This window comes from Dermatophagoides pteronyssinus, unplaced genomic scaffold (genome assembly GCF_027571235.1).
Source record: "Dermatophagoides pteronyssinus isolate colony J.1.1.1.1 unplaced genomic scaffold, Derpt_VIB-CSIC_2022.12 sq0003, whole genome shotgun sequence".
NCBI classification, from domain to species: Eukaryota; Metazoa; Arthropoda; class Arachnida; order Sarcoptiformes; family Pyroglyphidae; genus Dermatophagoides; species Dermatophagoides pteronyssinus.
In genome coordinates, this window is record NW_027461527.1 from 528125 (window position 1) to 544663 (window position 16539).

The 16539-nt window shown below is 32.4% G+C and overlaps 3 protein-coding genes and 1 long non-coding RNA gene across 5 annotated transcripts; 2 read left to right on the forward strand and 2 right to left on the reverse strand.

The window, feature by feature from the left end:
• Positions 1-1141: 1141 nt before the first annotated feature.
• BBS8 (tetratricopeptide repeat protein 8) lies at positions 1142-3177 on the reverse strand. Its single transcript, XM_027340981.2, has 4 exons — positions 3067-3177; positions 2453-3007; positions 1616-2388; positions 1142-1546 (listed from the first exon to the last, which is right to left on the reverse strand). Exons 1-4 carry the CDS (start codon positions 3166-3168, stop codon positions 1390-1392), a joined length of 1587 nt encoding a protein of 528 aa, XP_027196782.2. The 5' UTR covers positions 3169-3177; the 3' UTR covers positions 1142-1389.
• On the forward strand, positions 2278-3439 carry LOC142646419 (uncharacterized). The gene is made up of 2 exons (XR_012845997.1): positions 2278-2414; positions 2476-3439. It is a non-coding gene; the product is annotated as an uncharacterized LOC142646419 (long non-coding RNA).
• Positions 3243-9444, reverse strand: IntS3 (integrator complex subunit 3). Its single transcript, XM_027340980.2, is given in 14 exon segments — positions 3243-3666; positions 3719-3843; positions 3892-3953; positions 4012-4084; positions 4143-4255; positions 4310-4538; positions 4595-4711; positions 4776-5527; positions 5584-6635; positions 7227-7472; positions 7474-7533; positions 7592-8587; positions 8654-8827; positions 8898-9444. Coding segments are annotated over 14 exon segments (4275 nt in total). The 5' UTR covers positions 9090-9444; the 3' UTR covers positions 3243-3582.
• A 2945-nt stretch (positions 9445-12389) lies between these two features.
• Positions 12390-15655, forward strand: LOC113791244 (uncharacterized). 2 transcript variants are annotated; one of them, XM_075825062.1, is made up of 3 exons: positions 12390-12922; positions 13082-13344; positions 13478-15655. In XM_075825062.1, exons 2-3 carry the CDS (start codon positions 13336-13338, stop codon positions 15035-15037), a joined length of 1569 nt encoding a protein of 522 aa, XP_075681177.1. In that variant the 5' UTR covers positions 12390-12922; positions 13082-13335; the 3' UTR covers positions 15038-15655. The 2 variants fall into 2 exon arrangements, with proteins under 2 accessions (XP_075681177.1, XP_027196791.2); XM_027340990.2 differs by having other exon boundaries at positions 12390-13344.
• The last annotated feature ends 884 nt before the right edge of the window (positions 15656-16539 follow it).

Here is a 16539-nt window from a genome sequence, read left to right on the forward strand (position 1 = left end):
AGTGCCTTCTTGGCAGAGTGTTGATTTTGTAAATAAATAAATAAAATCTAATTAAATGATATTTATCATTTAGATTCAAACTTTTTATTTTTTTAATATTCCTTATATAATTACTTTTGCAAATATACGTCGGTTTTAAAAATTGCTTTTTAAAAATTGATTTGTTTCTCAAGCGCTGGTAGCGAACGTGTTAACCAAATTTTTTTTAATGACAATATCAAATGACCAATTGGTTTTTTTTAAAAGTATTTTTGTTTATCTGCAGTACAAAAAAAAGATCGAATCGACTTAAAGATGCGAATCAAGAATGTGTATCGTTTTTTTTGTTGTTGTTGTTGTCTGCCTGACAATCCGTCATTTGACGACCAAAATGTGAATAAAAGTGGCACTCAATCAATGTCAAGTCAATGTTGAACTTAGACAATTCAGATAATCACATTTATATATTCGTTGAAATAAAGTTATTTTTTCGAATATATACTTGACGAACCCACCCTTGTCACCTCGATTCAATTAACATACAAACACACATGAACAGTTTTTTTTATCGATCAATTTGGATCAATCAAGCTCATAAATTGTTATTGAAATCATTAAACAAAAAAAATTGAACAGAGGCTATGAAATGTCAATCAACAATCGTCGTATTGTCTCGACCTGGTCAATGGACAAAGGTATATATTATTGTCTACTATAGACATCGATTGTCATCACTAGACCTGTTTACCATGGCCATGTGTTGAGTTGTAAAATTTGTTATCAACGAATCGGTCATATAACCATGTCCATCTTTTCTTTTCTTTTTGTTGAATCCGGGATCTTGATTGTCATCATATAAAATGGCCAACAATGTTTGGTTACCCTCATCAATGGATAAATTGTGGATTGGCCAATTTGTGACCAATTTTCGATGAAATTTTCGTTGCCACACACATCGAATTCGATATTCTAGTTTATTTTTTTTGGCTACACATAAGATTGTGATGACTGATATGAAAATGATCATTGAGTTAGTTGACTGAAATCATTTCATCGGTTAGGCTCTGTCTAGCTAATTACTGACTGATTGATTCATTAATTATTCCTATCATTGAATATGATTTGGCTAGCCTATCTTTCATTTTCTACAATTTCAACTCAGTTATGTGAATAAATGGAAAAAAAGATTTATTGGTAAAACTTGAAAACTTGAATGATTTTAGCATAATCGACTGGTTCGACTAGTTGTGTATGTGTGTGTGACAGTGAGAATTGATTGATTCTGTAGACCACGATTATTTTTTTTCATTTGCCTTATAGTCAAACACAATCAACAGGTGGCCATCGATCAGCCAAAATTGAAACCGTTTTTCCAATGAATTTTTTTCTTCTTTGGTTTCACAAACATCATCAAACAGCTTCGTAAAGTTTCCATACTCGATTTTTTAGCTCTTTTGATGCATAATGATCTGGATATAGATTTAATGATTTTTGTACATATTCATAGCTAAGATCAAAATGGCCAGAATTTTCTGCTAATAAAGCTAAATTATAATGTGGTTCATATCTATAATTGAAAAAAAACATTGATTTAATTAATTAATCAACAACAAACAAAAAAGCAAGTACTACTTACAAATATGATCCAACATTAGCCGATGATTGAAAATAAGATTTAGCCTGTTGAACATTGGCTGTAGTTGTTGTGATTGTTGTATTTGGTTGTTGATAATTATGACCACCAGAAGTTCCAATTCCTTTCGTTATTTCTAAAACACCTAGATTATTATATGCTTCAGCATGATCATTATTAGATGATGATGCTAATCGAAAACAATAAAGAGCCAATTGTCTATCGCCAGAACCAAGTGCTACATGACCAATATTATACCAAATATCTGCAATCATTTCATCAGTTTCAGCAAACATAAGAGCTCGTTCAAAACAAGTTACTACCATATCGTATTGTTGTGAATAGAAACAACAAAGGGCGATATTATTGTAGATTTCCGATTTAAATATTCCCATCTGTAATAATCGTCGATAATAACGTAATGCAATCTCTGGTTGATCACTGTAAAATTCATTCATAGCAATCGAAGCAATGGCTTCGATATCGATTGCATTATAATTCAATATTGATCGATACAATCCGATTGATTCATCCATTTCATTCATCGATTCATGTATTCTTGCAGCATATCTTAGCAATAGTGTTTCATTAGGATGCTTTTCCAAACCTTGTCGATATAGATCCAATGCTTTAAGTGGTTGATCCATTCGAATGTATACTTTTCCTAACCAAATATAAACATCGACAGCCACTTCATAATGTTGTAGCGCATCACGAAAATATTCTTCTGAATCACGAAGTAATGCTAGTTTGTAATAACATTTACCGATCTGAGCCTATTTATTAGGATCAAACCATCGAGGTAAGAATAATGCTATAAATTTAACTAAATTTACTCACCTTCCACCACCAATTCATTTTAGCCATTTCTACATTGGTCTTCAAAGCTAACTGTAAAGCTATCCTAAAATTACATTGATTATGGAAAATGTATTCAAAAAGTGCACGAGCCATTGGTGCCATTTTTGAGTATTTGTCTATATTCAAACGTTCTACGTTGAGAAATTCGCCACCACTTTCCTGTAAAGCAATCATCGATGCTGTACCAAGACGAGCATGACGCCCTGAAGCTGTGGTCATCGGTCTAGCAGAATAGCCAGTACGTGGTGCAGATAAAGCAGATTCCAATGATTGATTTGGCCCTATACTATTCGTACCAGGTCTAATCATTCCGCTCAATGGTCGACCAGATTGTGTGACGGGTCGAATCGCTTGTGATGTGGATTGTCGCGCTAACGATGTAGGTGTAGCTGTTCGAAGCGATGTTCCTGGACGAGCTGTTTCGGCTATTCGTGTTTCATCCATCAATGTTTCTGCTATACCATCTTCATCGGCTTCCAGATCATCAACATAAGTTTGTTCGGTCAAACATCGAAGTTTCAAACACCAGAAAAGCTATCGATTACCGTTATAGATCAGAATGGATAATTACCATGCCAACATATGGTACAAACCTGATTTTTTGGATTCTGTTCAATTTGTTCATTACAAATTTCCATACATCGATCATAATAACGACGTCGATACAATGACATTGCATAACATAATGGATCCATGTTCAACAACCAAATGAACAATCAAAATTCAATTCATCACTAAACATACACAAATTCAAACAAACAAAAAGTGGTCACCATGGTAACAAACCGAATGGCTCGTCAAAACATTTTTTATTTCATTTTTTTTAAATTTCACATTCAAATCTAGTTAAACTAATTCGGCGCTAAACATTTTTTTTTCGAGGACAATGATCTTAAATTTTCAATATTTGTTAATAATGATGATTTTAACATATTTACAACAAAAAAAATATTATATAATCGCATATATGCACAAATGAGACAAAATTCATGCGGTGACCGTAAAAAAACCAATTTTGGTTGAAAAAAGGCATAATCGATCCATGTGTGATGGGTGTAGTACAGTAATATATTTACAAACTGGATGATGTGTTCAGAAGAAAAAAATGATCAATCGCTGTCAAATCCAACCGGTAGTCTACGTTTTTTATTCCGAAGCATTGATTTTGATATGGTCCTTTGTGGTACATCCTCCTATAATTATACAATCGATAGTTGAAATAATTCTAATCAATTGACAACTAACCTCTGAAGAATCGGATTCCGTATCGGAATTATTGGCAGTCGTATTTTGATTTGATGTTTTTTTGTTTGAAGTTTTCTTAGTTCCTGTTGTCGTTGAATTCGAGCTGTTTGTTTTCCTTTGTGATCCTGATTGTGATGCATTAGATGAGGAACATGATGAGCTAGCATTCTTACCATTATTACTGTTACCATTATCGTTATCATCGCAAGGCACATTAGTGAAAAGATCAGCATATCTAATGATAAAAAAGAATAAATTAAATCCGATATTATGTTTCAAATGGATAAATTTACTTGGTTTTTTGTTGACTTGTACAGATCTGCTTCAATTGAACCAACATGGCTATCAATGCATCCTGGTTGAAAACTAAATGATAATAAAACAAAGATCAGATAATGAATTAAAACAAGAATTAAAATCCTACAATCAACATCTTTATTGCTGGCGAATGTTCGTCGCATTTCATCCAGATAGAACAGCAACTGTTCAATGTTGGCTGTGGTGTTCATTTTGCTTTTCGAGACATTGTTCAACATCCTAAACAGAAAAAGAATTATTAGAACTAACTGGATTAATTAGGATAAGCTTTACCTTTTGTTGCGTTTATTGGGAGAGCTAATGATCGAAGAAACATAGGTGCCAATCACTTCACCCAATTTATCTTCCCATCGTTTTGCCCAGTACAACAGTATGCTAATCACAAAACAGGCATCGTTCAGCTTATGATGATCACGAGCCATCAACTGTTTCAGATATTGATTGGTGGGCATTTCACGTTTGAATATTTGAACTAGATGACTATTCAATCCGCATAGAACCTCTGTATAAATTAAATGAGCATTAAAAACATCAAGAAATCAATAAAACAATAGCTACCATTATTTGAATCCAACTTGGATAAAGAATTTAGATAGACATCAGGAGAAAAGTCATGAGCATCTAACAAATCCCAAAGTAAATGTTGTTGTATATGATCGAATTGATTGGCCAATGCTAACAAAGACAAATTGTAGAAAGAAATTAATGACAGTGAATAAATTAATCAATAATAACATACAGATAATGACCGAAAGAGAATCCTTTTTGCACAACCGCAATTGATCACGTTGAATAAGAATGACCAGGTATTGAACGGAATTATAATCACCGAATTCGAGTATCATTCGGATAAGATCAAGATTGCCCACCATAATGGCAGGAAATGATTTCATCACAGCCGGTATTAGGTAGAAAAATATATACAGATCATGCCAGGTAGCCGTTTCCAGATCGGCGATCAATGCGGTCGATAAATCCTTAGACATGCAACGAACCAGATCACGGTATACTGCCATTTGATCAAATGTATTACCCGTAACAACCAGATAATGCAATAATAAAAATCCTATCCTAACGTTGTTTGTTGCCATTTCGGCCAATAGCTGTTTAAGTTGAATCACATTATGTCCACCGCTATTACTTTCATTATTATCATCATCGTCTTTATCAGCGTTGTCACTACAATTGTTCTTGGGCTTCTCTTTTTCACGATAACATCTGACCAAAGCGGCAAACATGACAAACAATGGCCCATCAATTGATGCTTTCAATGCTCGTTGATCTGGTTGGTACCAATTCGTATATGAATGCAGATAATAATCGGGAAAACGTTTCTGACTCATATCTTCGTCGAGTATGGCCGACAAGATGATTGTCAGATTGGGTATAATGTCGGCGATTGGTGATTCTTCATCTTCATCAACGGTGGAAGATGACTGAGTCAATTTTTTGACCAGTTCTTCCATCTGTGTACATTGATCGGTACGGTTCCTGACAAAATAAAAGAATTGATTAAAATATGATGTTTGTGTCAATAATGTATTTACCTGGCATCATAGAAACGCTGAAGTATAGATTTGATTGGTTCTAAATGAATTTGGTTGATCTGTTCTTGCATTTCTTGTGGTGATAGACTGTAAGACAATCTTTCATCTAATGGTGCTGATGAGTCAGGATAATTATAATCTAATTGATGTTCAATGTAAGGACTCTGATGGTGACTGATGGACGAAGAATAAACGGATGAATCGATCAGAGTAACATCATCACTGCTGTTTGATTCATCAATTATGGTTACTACTTCTGGCTTAATCTGAATGTTTGAATCATTGCCATTGGAGTTATTAGAATTCGAAAACATCTGAGTTTCGGCTGCTGAAGGCGATGCAATTTTTGGATTTTGTAAATGATGTGCCATCATCAATGAGGAATTCATCGACGATGCAGAAGGTGACATAATGACTGATACTGGATTTCCCAGCATTTGTTGTCCAATGTGTAACTGTTGCGATTGTTGTGGTCCATTGTGGCTCATTTGATTGGGCACAACAATTGTTGAACCTGATGATGATGAAATTGGAGATGGGGATGGTGAGGTGGATGATGACATCACAGTCGAATTTAATATGTTTGCTATGTATTCGGTTGAATTATTCATAGATATAATGGTCGATGTAGGAGTCGAAGATGATGACGAAGAAGAAGAAGAGGGTGATGAGGAGGAAATTGCTTGACCACCAATCGAATTGATGGAGCCATTATTTTTGTTCAATGCCATGGCACCAGATGGAATCTTTTTAGCTGCTGCTATTATTGGCTTTGAAACAACACCAGTGGTGCCCGAAAAGCTATTCGTTTTTTTCATCTTTTTGGTGGCTGGTGGTTTCGAACCAATGGCTGAATTATTTGAGGCAATTTTTGGGTTTGTATCACTGGAATCATTATTAGATTCATCCTCATCATCACTAAACTTAGAAGTAGATGCCTGTCCCATGACCATAGGCATTTGCGATTGCTGTTGTTGCGAATACATGATTGTAGGCATCTGTTGTTGAAGCGTTTGCGGCGGGAAATGGTCGATGGGTCCTGGTGTGGATATCTGTTTGGTGATAACATTGATCGGTTTAATATTAGTGAGTATAGGATTAATCTGTGGATGGATCGTAGTCGTGGTTAGTAGCGAATGGGTTTTCGGATCGATCATCGGATGTGAACCCGCTGTGACCACAGTGACTACCGATGATTTAGAATTATTCGATAATAAGCGAACCGATCCCGAAGATGTAGCCATCATCATCGATGATTCAAACTGACTAGAATTGGTTGCCGTATTTTTAGCGACAGTAGTTAATGTAGTCGATTGGCAACAAGCAGTAGAATAAGTTGAAATATAAGAAGTAGTTGAAGCGGAAATAGAACAAGTAACAGCAGTAGTAGGAGTGAAGATCGGACAGGAAGAAGGCGTTATGTATGAGGAAATCGTACTAGTGGTAAGTGGCCAATCGCTATTAGTGACATCAAGTGTCGAAGTTGAGCCAATCTAAGACAAGATCAGATCATGACAACAACAATAGGAGAAGATCATGACATTGTCATCATCGGCATTTCAACTTAACTAACTAAAACTATTCTAAAATCGATCCCATTCACACATTCACTTGAATATTTTACACTGTAAACATTTACTAACCTGATTGCTGCCGGCCATATAATGATGGCCATTGATTCCAGCCGATCCCGGACCCTGTAATGATGAAGATTGAGGTTGATTGGGCAATGGTTGCTGAAACATTAATTGCTGTTGTTGTAGATCAGAAAAATTTTGAATTTCTGGAAAAGTTTTCGTAATCAATTGTCGCAAATGCAGCTCAATTTTGGTCGGATCAAACATGAAAGCCAATGAAGTGGTGACACGTTTGTCCAGAAGATGGAAAAAAAGAATTTCGAATTCCCATTTTGATTTGTGCAGCTAGTGGTGGACAGAATTCTCCTGATATCTACAATGTACAATATTGATAAAAATTGCTCTTAATTCTATTTGTAAATATTGCTTACCCGACATAGAAAATCTAATAAAGCGGCTGTGAGGCCAGGATGATTTTTAAGTGAAAAGTACATGACTAGCACTCCAGGTTCGAGGTCCATTATCATGTTGTTGGTAGAATCTTGTATATCAAACAGAAGCCAATCGTAAAACAAAGCCAAACGTGACCATGGTAACGATAAATTTTGTGGACAAGAATTAAGAATCCAGCCAATAATAGCCCATCGTGGCACCATACCCATGGCAATCTCTTCATTGCTTGGATGTATTGAATTGCATATGAATCGTATCAGATCAGTGCGTATCATTTGATTATCTGGTGTATTTAAATATGCTCGTTGAAACCATTCCTGATATCGACGCTGTGATCCAAAACGAACTTGTGAAATAAGATAGTTTAATTTTCTTTCCATTTCGAATGTAACGAGAAGCCGTAAAAAACGACGATGCGTTCTTGTTCGTAGTACTTGCATTAGATTGAATTTTGGTGATAGACTTGATGGATTGTTGAGCATCGTTTTCCAAAGCTGTTCAAATTCTGATATTCTACAAACTTGTTGCAACAATCGAATTAAATCTCTTCCAATGCCAATAAAATCGATGAAACGTTCAGTTAGAAGACAATGACAATATTTTACAGCCTTCATTAAAAGCCTTGAAGATGGCATCAGATCGACAATCAATCGAAGATATTTGACAAGTGCGTATTGCATTAAAGGTATATTGTTATCATAACAAAGTCGATGTTCAATTAGAATGTTTAAAATATTTTCGGCTAAAATTAAATTTCGTTGAGTCATATCACTTGGCAAAATATTTCGCATCAGATTATAAAATATGGTCTCAATATTATGTATTGAACTTTTGAGCAATTCTTTGCACAATAATAGTAAACGATGGCGAGCATGTTCATGAAGACGTGTAAATCTTTCTGTAGTAATTTGGTTAATATAGTTACAAAGTAAATTTCCACCATCACGATTTGACAATATGATAGTAAGGAATAGCTAAAGAATATCGAATAATGTTATAATATTGAATTTTGATATATAGGCAATAATCATAATACATACCCGATGAGAATTATCATTGCTATTGTCGACCAACATCGACACAATCAAACCGAGAGTAATTTCCTCCGAATATGTGACACTTTCACGACTCATTCGTGTTAACTCTTCATGTATCTGATGTTCCGATCTACCTTGCATTTGTTCTTGCACAAATTTATAATTGCGACACATTTTCTATTTTGAATAGAGAAAAAAATAATAATAATTAAAATCAAAAATATCGACTAACTTTTGAACGACTTACTTCTTCATAATCGTCTTTAGTTTCGATTATACTAAAAGAGAATAGCCGTTCAAGATTCTGATCCAATGTGGCCGGTTGTTGTTGTTGTTGTTGTGAAGTAATCAGACTTGAAGAAACAATATCCGGCTGTTGTTGTGATGATTGTAATGGTGGCATCGGTGGTCCTCCACCAATATAATTCGATGTCGACATGTGTATGATGTTTAATGATTCGTTGTTGTTTGTTGGTGTTTAAAAAAGGTTACAAATTTCGATGATAGCAATCACTTTGGCATTCGTTTTTTCGTGATTGTTTGTTGTTGTTGTTTTTAATTAAATGATAACAATTATCGAGAGCCTGCCGAATTCATGATCCAATAAATTAATGGATCATATGATTTGTTGATTTTTACAATTGTTTTCTATTTTCTAAGAAAAAAATCAAAATCTTCTTAATTACAATTCGATTTCTATTTCGACAAAAAGATCAAATTCTTAAATTTTAATCAGCTCAAAAAAAAAATCATATGAATCAATGACATAAGCCAAGATTTTTTTTTCTAAAAGAAAAATATAAATAAATCCAGAAGAAAAATATATTAAATAGCAATACATTTATTACAAACAATCATCAAAGACAATAAATGCCCGACAGACAAATCGCCACTCACCAAAAAAAAAAAAAAAAAAAAAAAAACTCATCCACATAAGAAGCACAGTGAAAAAGCGCAGAGTACGCCAAATAAACACGCCGTTCATATCTGTTCATAAATATCGTAAAATTTTGTTAATTATAATCAAAAAATTCATAATAATTAAAAATTCTTTATCAATCTTTATCTGCTATAATCTATTATTGATTAAGATTTGTTTTCGAAACCAAATTGATTAAGCTTTAAAATTGGATTAAGTAACAATGATCTTGGATTATATTATCAATAAAGGTTGATTAGCTCGATCAATAGATGGCGTTTTTTTAAACAATTTTTAACCCAAAAAAGAATTATAATAAATCGCGCCAAATTTAAATGTTTTGAAGCTTAATTCAACAAAAAACTTGAAATGATCAGAATGTTCGTTGAAAACTTTGAGCGATTTGCTAGTGTGATAGTAGTATTATGTCCGTAATTAGATGAAAAGAAAGGAAACAAAATTTCGACCAAATTGAAGACTTTTTTAAAGTAGAATCGTATCGCTTGGCATCATTGAGATGAAATTATCTACAAATAAACGATAATATGAAGACAAAAATATGTCAAGAAAAAGTAGGAGAAAAAAATATCGAGTATTAGCATCACAATATTGTTATATTTGTCTGATTACCTGATGACATGATGATGATGATGATGATAACTTTTCCATCCATCATGGTATTATCCTCATCATCATTATTCAAATCATCACCGATATCACATCAAAAAAAAGGAAAAGACAAAAATCAACCTAATCGACTATATTCATCCATCCATGGATAAGATCACGTGAATCAATCTAATTCAATTATCCGGTTTTGGGATTTTCTTTTCTTTTCTTTCCTTTCTCTTACTCAATCTCCCCGTTAACAAGTGTAATCCATCATCAATTCAATTGATAATTTTATGATTTTTTTTTGTTGAAAATTGATATCCAATGATGATGTATAATTAGAGCTGTATTGATGATGTGAATAATCAATTTTATTTGGATTTGCTTGTATCATCTTCTTCAAAATAATTGATGATGAAGGCGGTCAGTAGAAAACAGAAATCGAATACAGTTATTGCCACCAATTATCGATCAGATCAGATTGGCAAAAATTGAAGATCAAAAATTATTATAATGAGGTGAGAATTAATTGAATGAATAACACAGATTGTACAATTTCTTCCTTAACACGTAATTTTTTTTTCGTAGAAAAAAAAGTTAAGTCATTATACAACAGCGTAGACAAAATTATCATCATCATTCGTGTGTCCATTTATCATTAGATGATTATAACCTGTTACAAAAAAGCAAAAGAAATAATTATAGAAACGTGTGCCACAATCCTACATGATGATCATGATGATGGTGACAATCATCGGTGACTATCGTTATCATCATCATTTTTTTATGAAGAAAGAATGAAAGAAACAAAAAAGCGTTAAAATAATTAATATAATTAGTTGTCTCGAATAATGAACCAAAAAAAAAATTTGAATTTTATGGATTTTTAGCACGCGACTTTGTGGCTCATCATTTGATAAAACCGAGTGGGGGAGGGAAGCGAGAGGGGGAGGAAGAAAATCCAATTAATTATTGATTATTAGATTGGGTTATACAGCTTCTTGTTGCCTGATCACGTATATTGGCCAATTTTTTTTGTTTTTTGGTCAAATTCGTGATGACCTCGACGACTATCATCGCAGGTCTACAGGATTATTATTGTTGTTGTTGTTGTGGTTGTTGTATATGGCAATTCACATGGAGACATCTCCAATTTCTTAATCTTGTGGATTGATATTTTTGAAAACGACACATTGAACTATCATCATCCTCATCATCATCATCATTAACAGCTTTTTTCTTTCTTAAATTCAATCACGATGACCATGTTTTAAATGATAATCAAAAGAAAAAAATTAATGCCATGATCATGATGGAATCATACAATGATGATGATCATCACCATTATTGATGATGATGATGATGATAAACACACATTAATCGATTTTTTTTTTTGATGAAAAACTACCGAAATTTTTGTTTTTTAAAGAAAAACCCAAGGTGGAACATCGAAATTGTAATTTTTTTTTGTTTGTTGTCGAAAAACAACAACGCCCGAATTCAAAATAATTCGAAATCAAAATTGACAATTCGTTCGAATGAAAATGATGATGATGATCAAAACAATCGAAAACGAAAATAAGAAAAAAAAAGCTGACAACAACAACAACTATAGTATCGAGGCGATGATGTCCAAAAATAATAATGATGATGTGATCATACCGTATGATGATGATGATGATGATGATAGAATGAGATCATCATCGGTGAAAGTAAAAAATAAAAAACAGGCAGCCTGTTGTTTGGATCGAATCGGTTTGCCACAATCATCACCATCATCATCACCATCAAACATCAGTCAAGCTATCATCATCTTTGATGATGATGATCATCGTCAGCTAAATGACAAATAGACGATATATATTGTGCTATATCCATCATCATCATCATTCGGTTTTTTTGGCCATTATTATTATTATTTCAAAGATGTGTCACATTATGTTGTGTGTGTGTGTGTGGGACACTTTTTTTCGTCGTTGATGATGATCAGTTGGTTAATCCAAAATTGGGCAAAAAAAAACTCGAACCAAATTACATTATGAACGAACGAAAAAAAAATGTTCCGATTGTCAACACAGAGATTCATTTTCTGGCCCAATTGGTCGAAAAATGATTATTAGATTGGTAGTATTTTCATTCATTTTGGTGTGAGAAAAACAACAAAATAAAAAGTGAAAGTGCAAGATTGAAAAGAAAGAGAATCTTTATTTTTTTTTTGTTTCACATCAAATCACATCACATAATAAACATCGATTCAGGATTTGAAAACAACAACCGTTGATGTTTTCGTTGTCGTTGTTGTTGTTGTTCTCTTCAATCATCATCAACAACCATAATAATAATAGAAGAAAACATCCATGCAATATTGGATTTCTCTTCTTTTTCTTCATATCTTTTCTTCTTTAATGCAAACCATGCCATGCACTTAATTCGTTGACGTTCGAAGATGATACAACCTTATGTTCATTTTGAATTTTTCCATACCACACTACAGATGATAATTTGAGCAAAAGAAAGAAAGCGACAAAAAAAATAGTAGCCAAACATTCAACACCTTGCCAAATATTGTCACCAAATGTGAATTGTTTATTTAAAAAATGTTTCATTTCTAAATCAAAAATCATCAACCGAATCGTCAAACAAACGAAAATCGATTGGTTTTTTATCCGAAAAAAAAGGATTTATTTTTAAACCCTTTGAAACCAACTGAAACATACCAACCATTGTGTTTGTGTATATGTGTGTGTGTGTGTTTGTCTTTTTTCATAAACATCCTGGTCACTAATAAATCTTTTCTTTTTCTTTTTCTTCATTGAACTAATCAAATCTCTTATAATTGTCATTGTGAACGTGTTTGAATTGTGTTTGTGTGTTTGGCTTTGTTTTTTTTTGTTGGCCAGCCAATAGACCTAATCACACCAAACAGAGACAAATCAAAGAGTTTGATAAAATTAAAAACAAAACAAAACAAAAAAGTTGATTTTATTTGAGAGAAAATTCAAGATATCAATAATTTCCAGGGATATAAAACCTCGATTGATTGTTGATTTGTGTGTTTTGATCGAATCCGTGTGACTACATTCGTGTTAATCTTTGAATTATTTTTTTTCATCGGTTCAAACATTTTAATTATTAATTATACGTTTTGGGCATTATGTATCGGGTAAGTTTTTTTCCCTTTCGTTGATTACTTATTTCATCAAACCAAAATTAAACTTTTTTTTTTTGCTTGTTTCCAACCCTTTCTCCACCCACTCATGTATATATTTTCTTAATCCACATATCTGGTCTACTAGTTATTATCGACGGTAGTGATTGCCGTTTTATTACCTGGTTCATTTTCGCAAGCTTTTGCCGTTCCACCACCATTAACCGAAGGTAATGATGCAGAAACAAATCGTGTTCTTGAACAATTTATATGGCAAAAAATTATTGGTGCACCAACTGATCCAAAAAAAGCATATCAAGAATTACGATCATCATTGGATTCAATTTCAAAACAAACTAATCTAGGTGATCAAATTCGTTTACCTGAATCATTGTATATGTTAGGTAAATCAGTTATGCAACCACGATCAATAAGACGTCGATCATCATATGCAACGCCAACATCAAATGAATCAACAACGGCAATCTTGTCTACATCGGAAACAAACCCAATTGGACATAGAAGTTTTAGTCATTATAGCAATCCAGCTACAACAAACAAATATATTCCTGAATTTGGTGCTAAAGAATTGTATCAATTAATTGCACCAATGGCTGGTGATCCGGATAAAGAACAGCCTCAATTACCACTTCCACCACAACCAACACAATCACCAATACAAGAAAACAATAATAATGAAAATAACAACAACAATCATGATCAAAAACAATTAGATGATGGTCATCAACCACAACCATCATTTAATAATCGTCGTATAATCGATCAAATTAATGGACAAATATCTGAACATCAGGAAATATTACGTAAATATCCATCTAAAAAAAGAGGTTATAAAGAAATGCAACAAGATGGAAATAGTATTTTAGCGATACGTAAATATAACCGGAAAGCAGTGAAACAACAATCATCATCACAACGACATGCAATTACCAATCAAGAATTGGATAAAGAAAACAAACCAAAACAAGAAATTGAACAGCAACAACAACAACAACAACAGATTACCGATTCGACATCGATCAAAGGTAAAAATCATGGCCATCAACAAGCACAATCACAATCGATTTATGATTTTTTACCAATGCCATCATATGGACAGCTTAAAAATACAATACGACCATATGGTGGATTTGGTAGTGATAATTATGGTAATAATATGATTGGATCAACAAATTATATACCATCATCACCAGCCAATCAATTAACATCATCATCATATGAATCAAAACGAACATTCGAAATGAGACCAATGATGGATTATAAAGGATCAGATCAAATGGAACAATATCCTGAACAACAACAACAACAACAACAATATGGACCAATTGAACCAACATCACAAACATTAGAACCACAAATTATTGATGTAGTACCGGATGAACAACCAATACAAATTGTATTTCGTTCATCATCGGCTAAAGTAAATGTTAAACAAGTACATACACCAATACCATATAATGAAGTTGAAACAACCAGAACTGAAGAAAAACCACAACGTGTATTACATCAATTAGTTAGACCTATTATACAGGAAGTTATTGAAATAATTCAACCATATAGACGTGTTACACAAGAAATAAGGCCAGTTCTTGAAGAAATTCGTACTGTAGTTGCTAAACAAGCTGATACACAACAACGTATTCATAAAGATCGTTTAGGTAAAGGAAAAGGATCGAAAAAATGGTAGTAAAATTATACCAGGAACCAATGCAGACGGAATGAATAAATGTAAACAAACAAACAAACAAATAAAATAAAAACAAACAAGAAGGAAGCGTACAAATCAACAATTGTCCATCACTAAACGAAAAATAAAATATGAAAAACATAAACCCAATATCCGGATAAAAAACATCATCAACATATATTGTCGTCCACTTACATTTTTCTCTATTTCAACAACAACAGCAGAAAAAATTTTTGTCATTTTGAAAATCATTTTCATTCAATCTTATAGAGACAACAATACATGATGTCTATTTTTTCATTCACATACCAAAAAAAAAAAAAAATGATGATGATAATGATGACCAACCGATTAAATCGATGCAAAAAAAAATATTATTTACATAAAGAAAAACAAACACAAATTATGGCCATATATCTATCCGGGATTTTCTGATATTTTTTTTTCTTCTTCTTCGACTATTTCTACATCATCATCATCATCGTTGTATTTTTTTTTCTTGATTTTTTTTTAAATAACTGTTTTTTTTAAATCTCACTTTTTATTAATCCAATAGTATTTTATGGTATTATTCTCATCTTCAACAACAACCCTTTTAAATCATCATAATCATTATAATTCACAAATGTATTCATTCATTCATTTTATCATTTTTATATAAAAAGTTATTAAAAAACCCAATAATTAATTAATATTTTAATTTAAAATGAAAAAAAAATTTCATCTTTTTCTTCTCTGTCTAGTGAATATGATAATTATATATATGAATTGTTCATATAAATAGACAATGTTTGGGTAGTTTTAATGATGATTGAGATTAGACAAAAGTTGATTAGACTTTGTTTGTAAAATCGTTTATCTTTTTTTGATTGTCATTTCAATTCATTCTCAATATGGTCTCTGTTTCTCTCTCTCTTTCTATCGGTTTCAATGTTTCAGGATAATGATTAGATTATAATTGGTTTTTCTTTTCTTGTCTTGTATTGATTGAATCATATCGATCACTTTTTTTGACTTTTGGGATTTCAACTTGGAAAAAGAAAGAAGAAAATAATTCAAAAAAGAGATTCAATTTGAACTTAATCTACAGCGACAAACAAACAAAAAATGATCTTAATAAAAAATCAACTTGAACTTCAATGTTTTTCATAATTTTTCTTTCTTTCTCAAAAATCCATGGATCTACTTTTTAAACAAACAAACAAACAAAAAGAAATGAAAAAAGATTTTATTTCAATTTCCTGGATGAGAATTCCGTCTTATATGAATGGATTAAGGGGAAAAAAAACCTGGATACATTTCTAAATTAAAACGTGTTTTGAGGATTTAAAACGAAAATCAATCAATCGATTCTCAGAGAAAAAAAAATTGAAAAACTCATCATAATTGTGACGAAATAATAATAAAAAAAATGGTGTGAATGAATGAATGAATGAATGAAAAAAAAATGTTCTGGTTATTTCTTTTCGTTACCGTGCACGCAAAAAGTGTGGCAACTAATA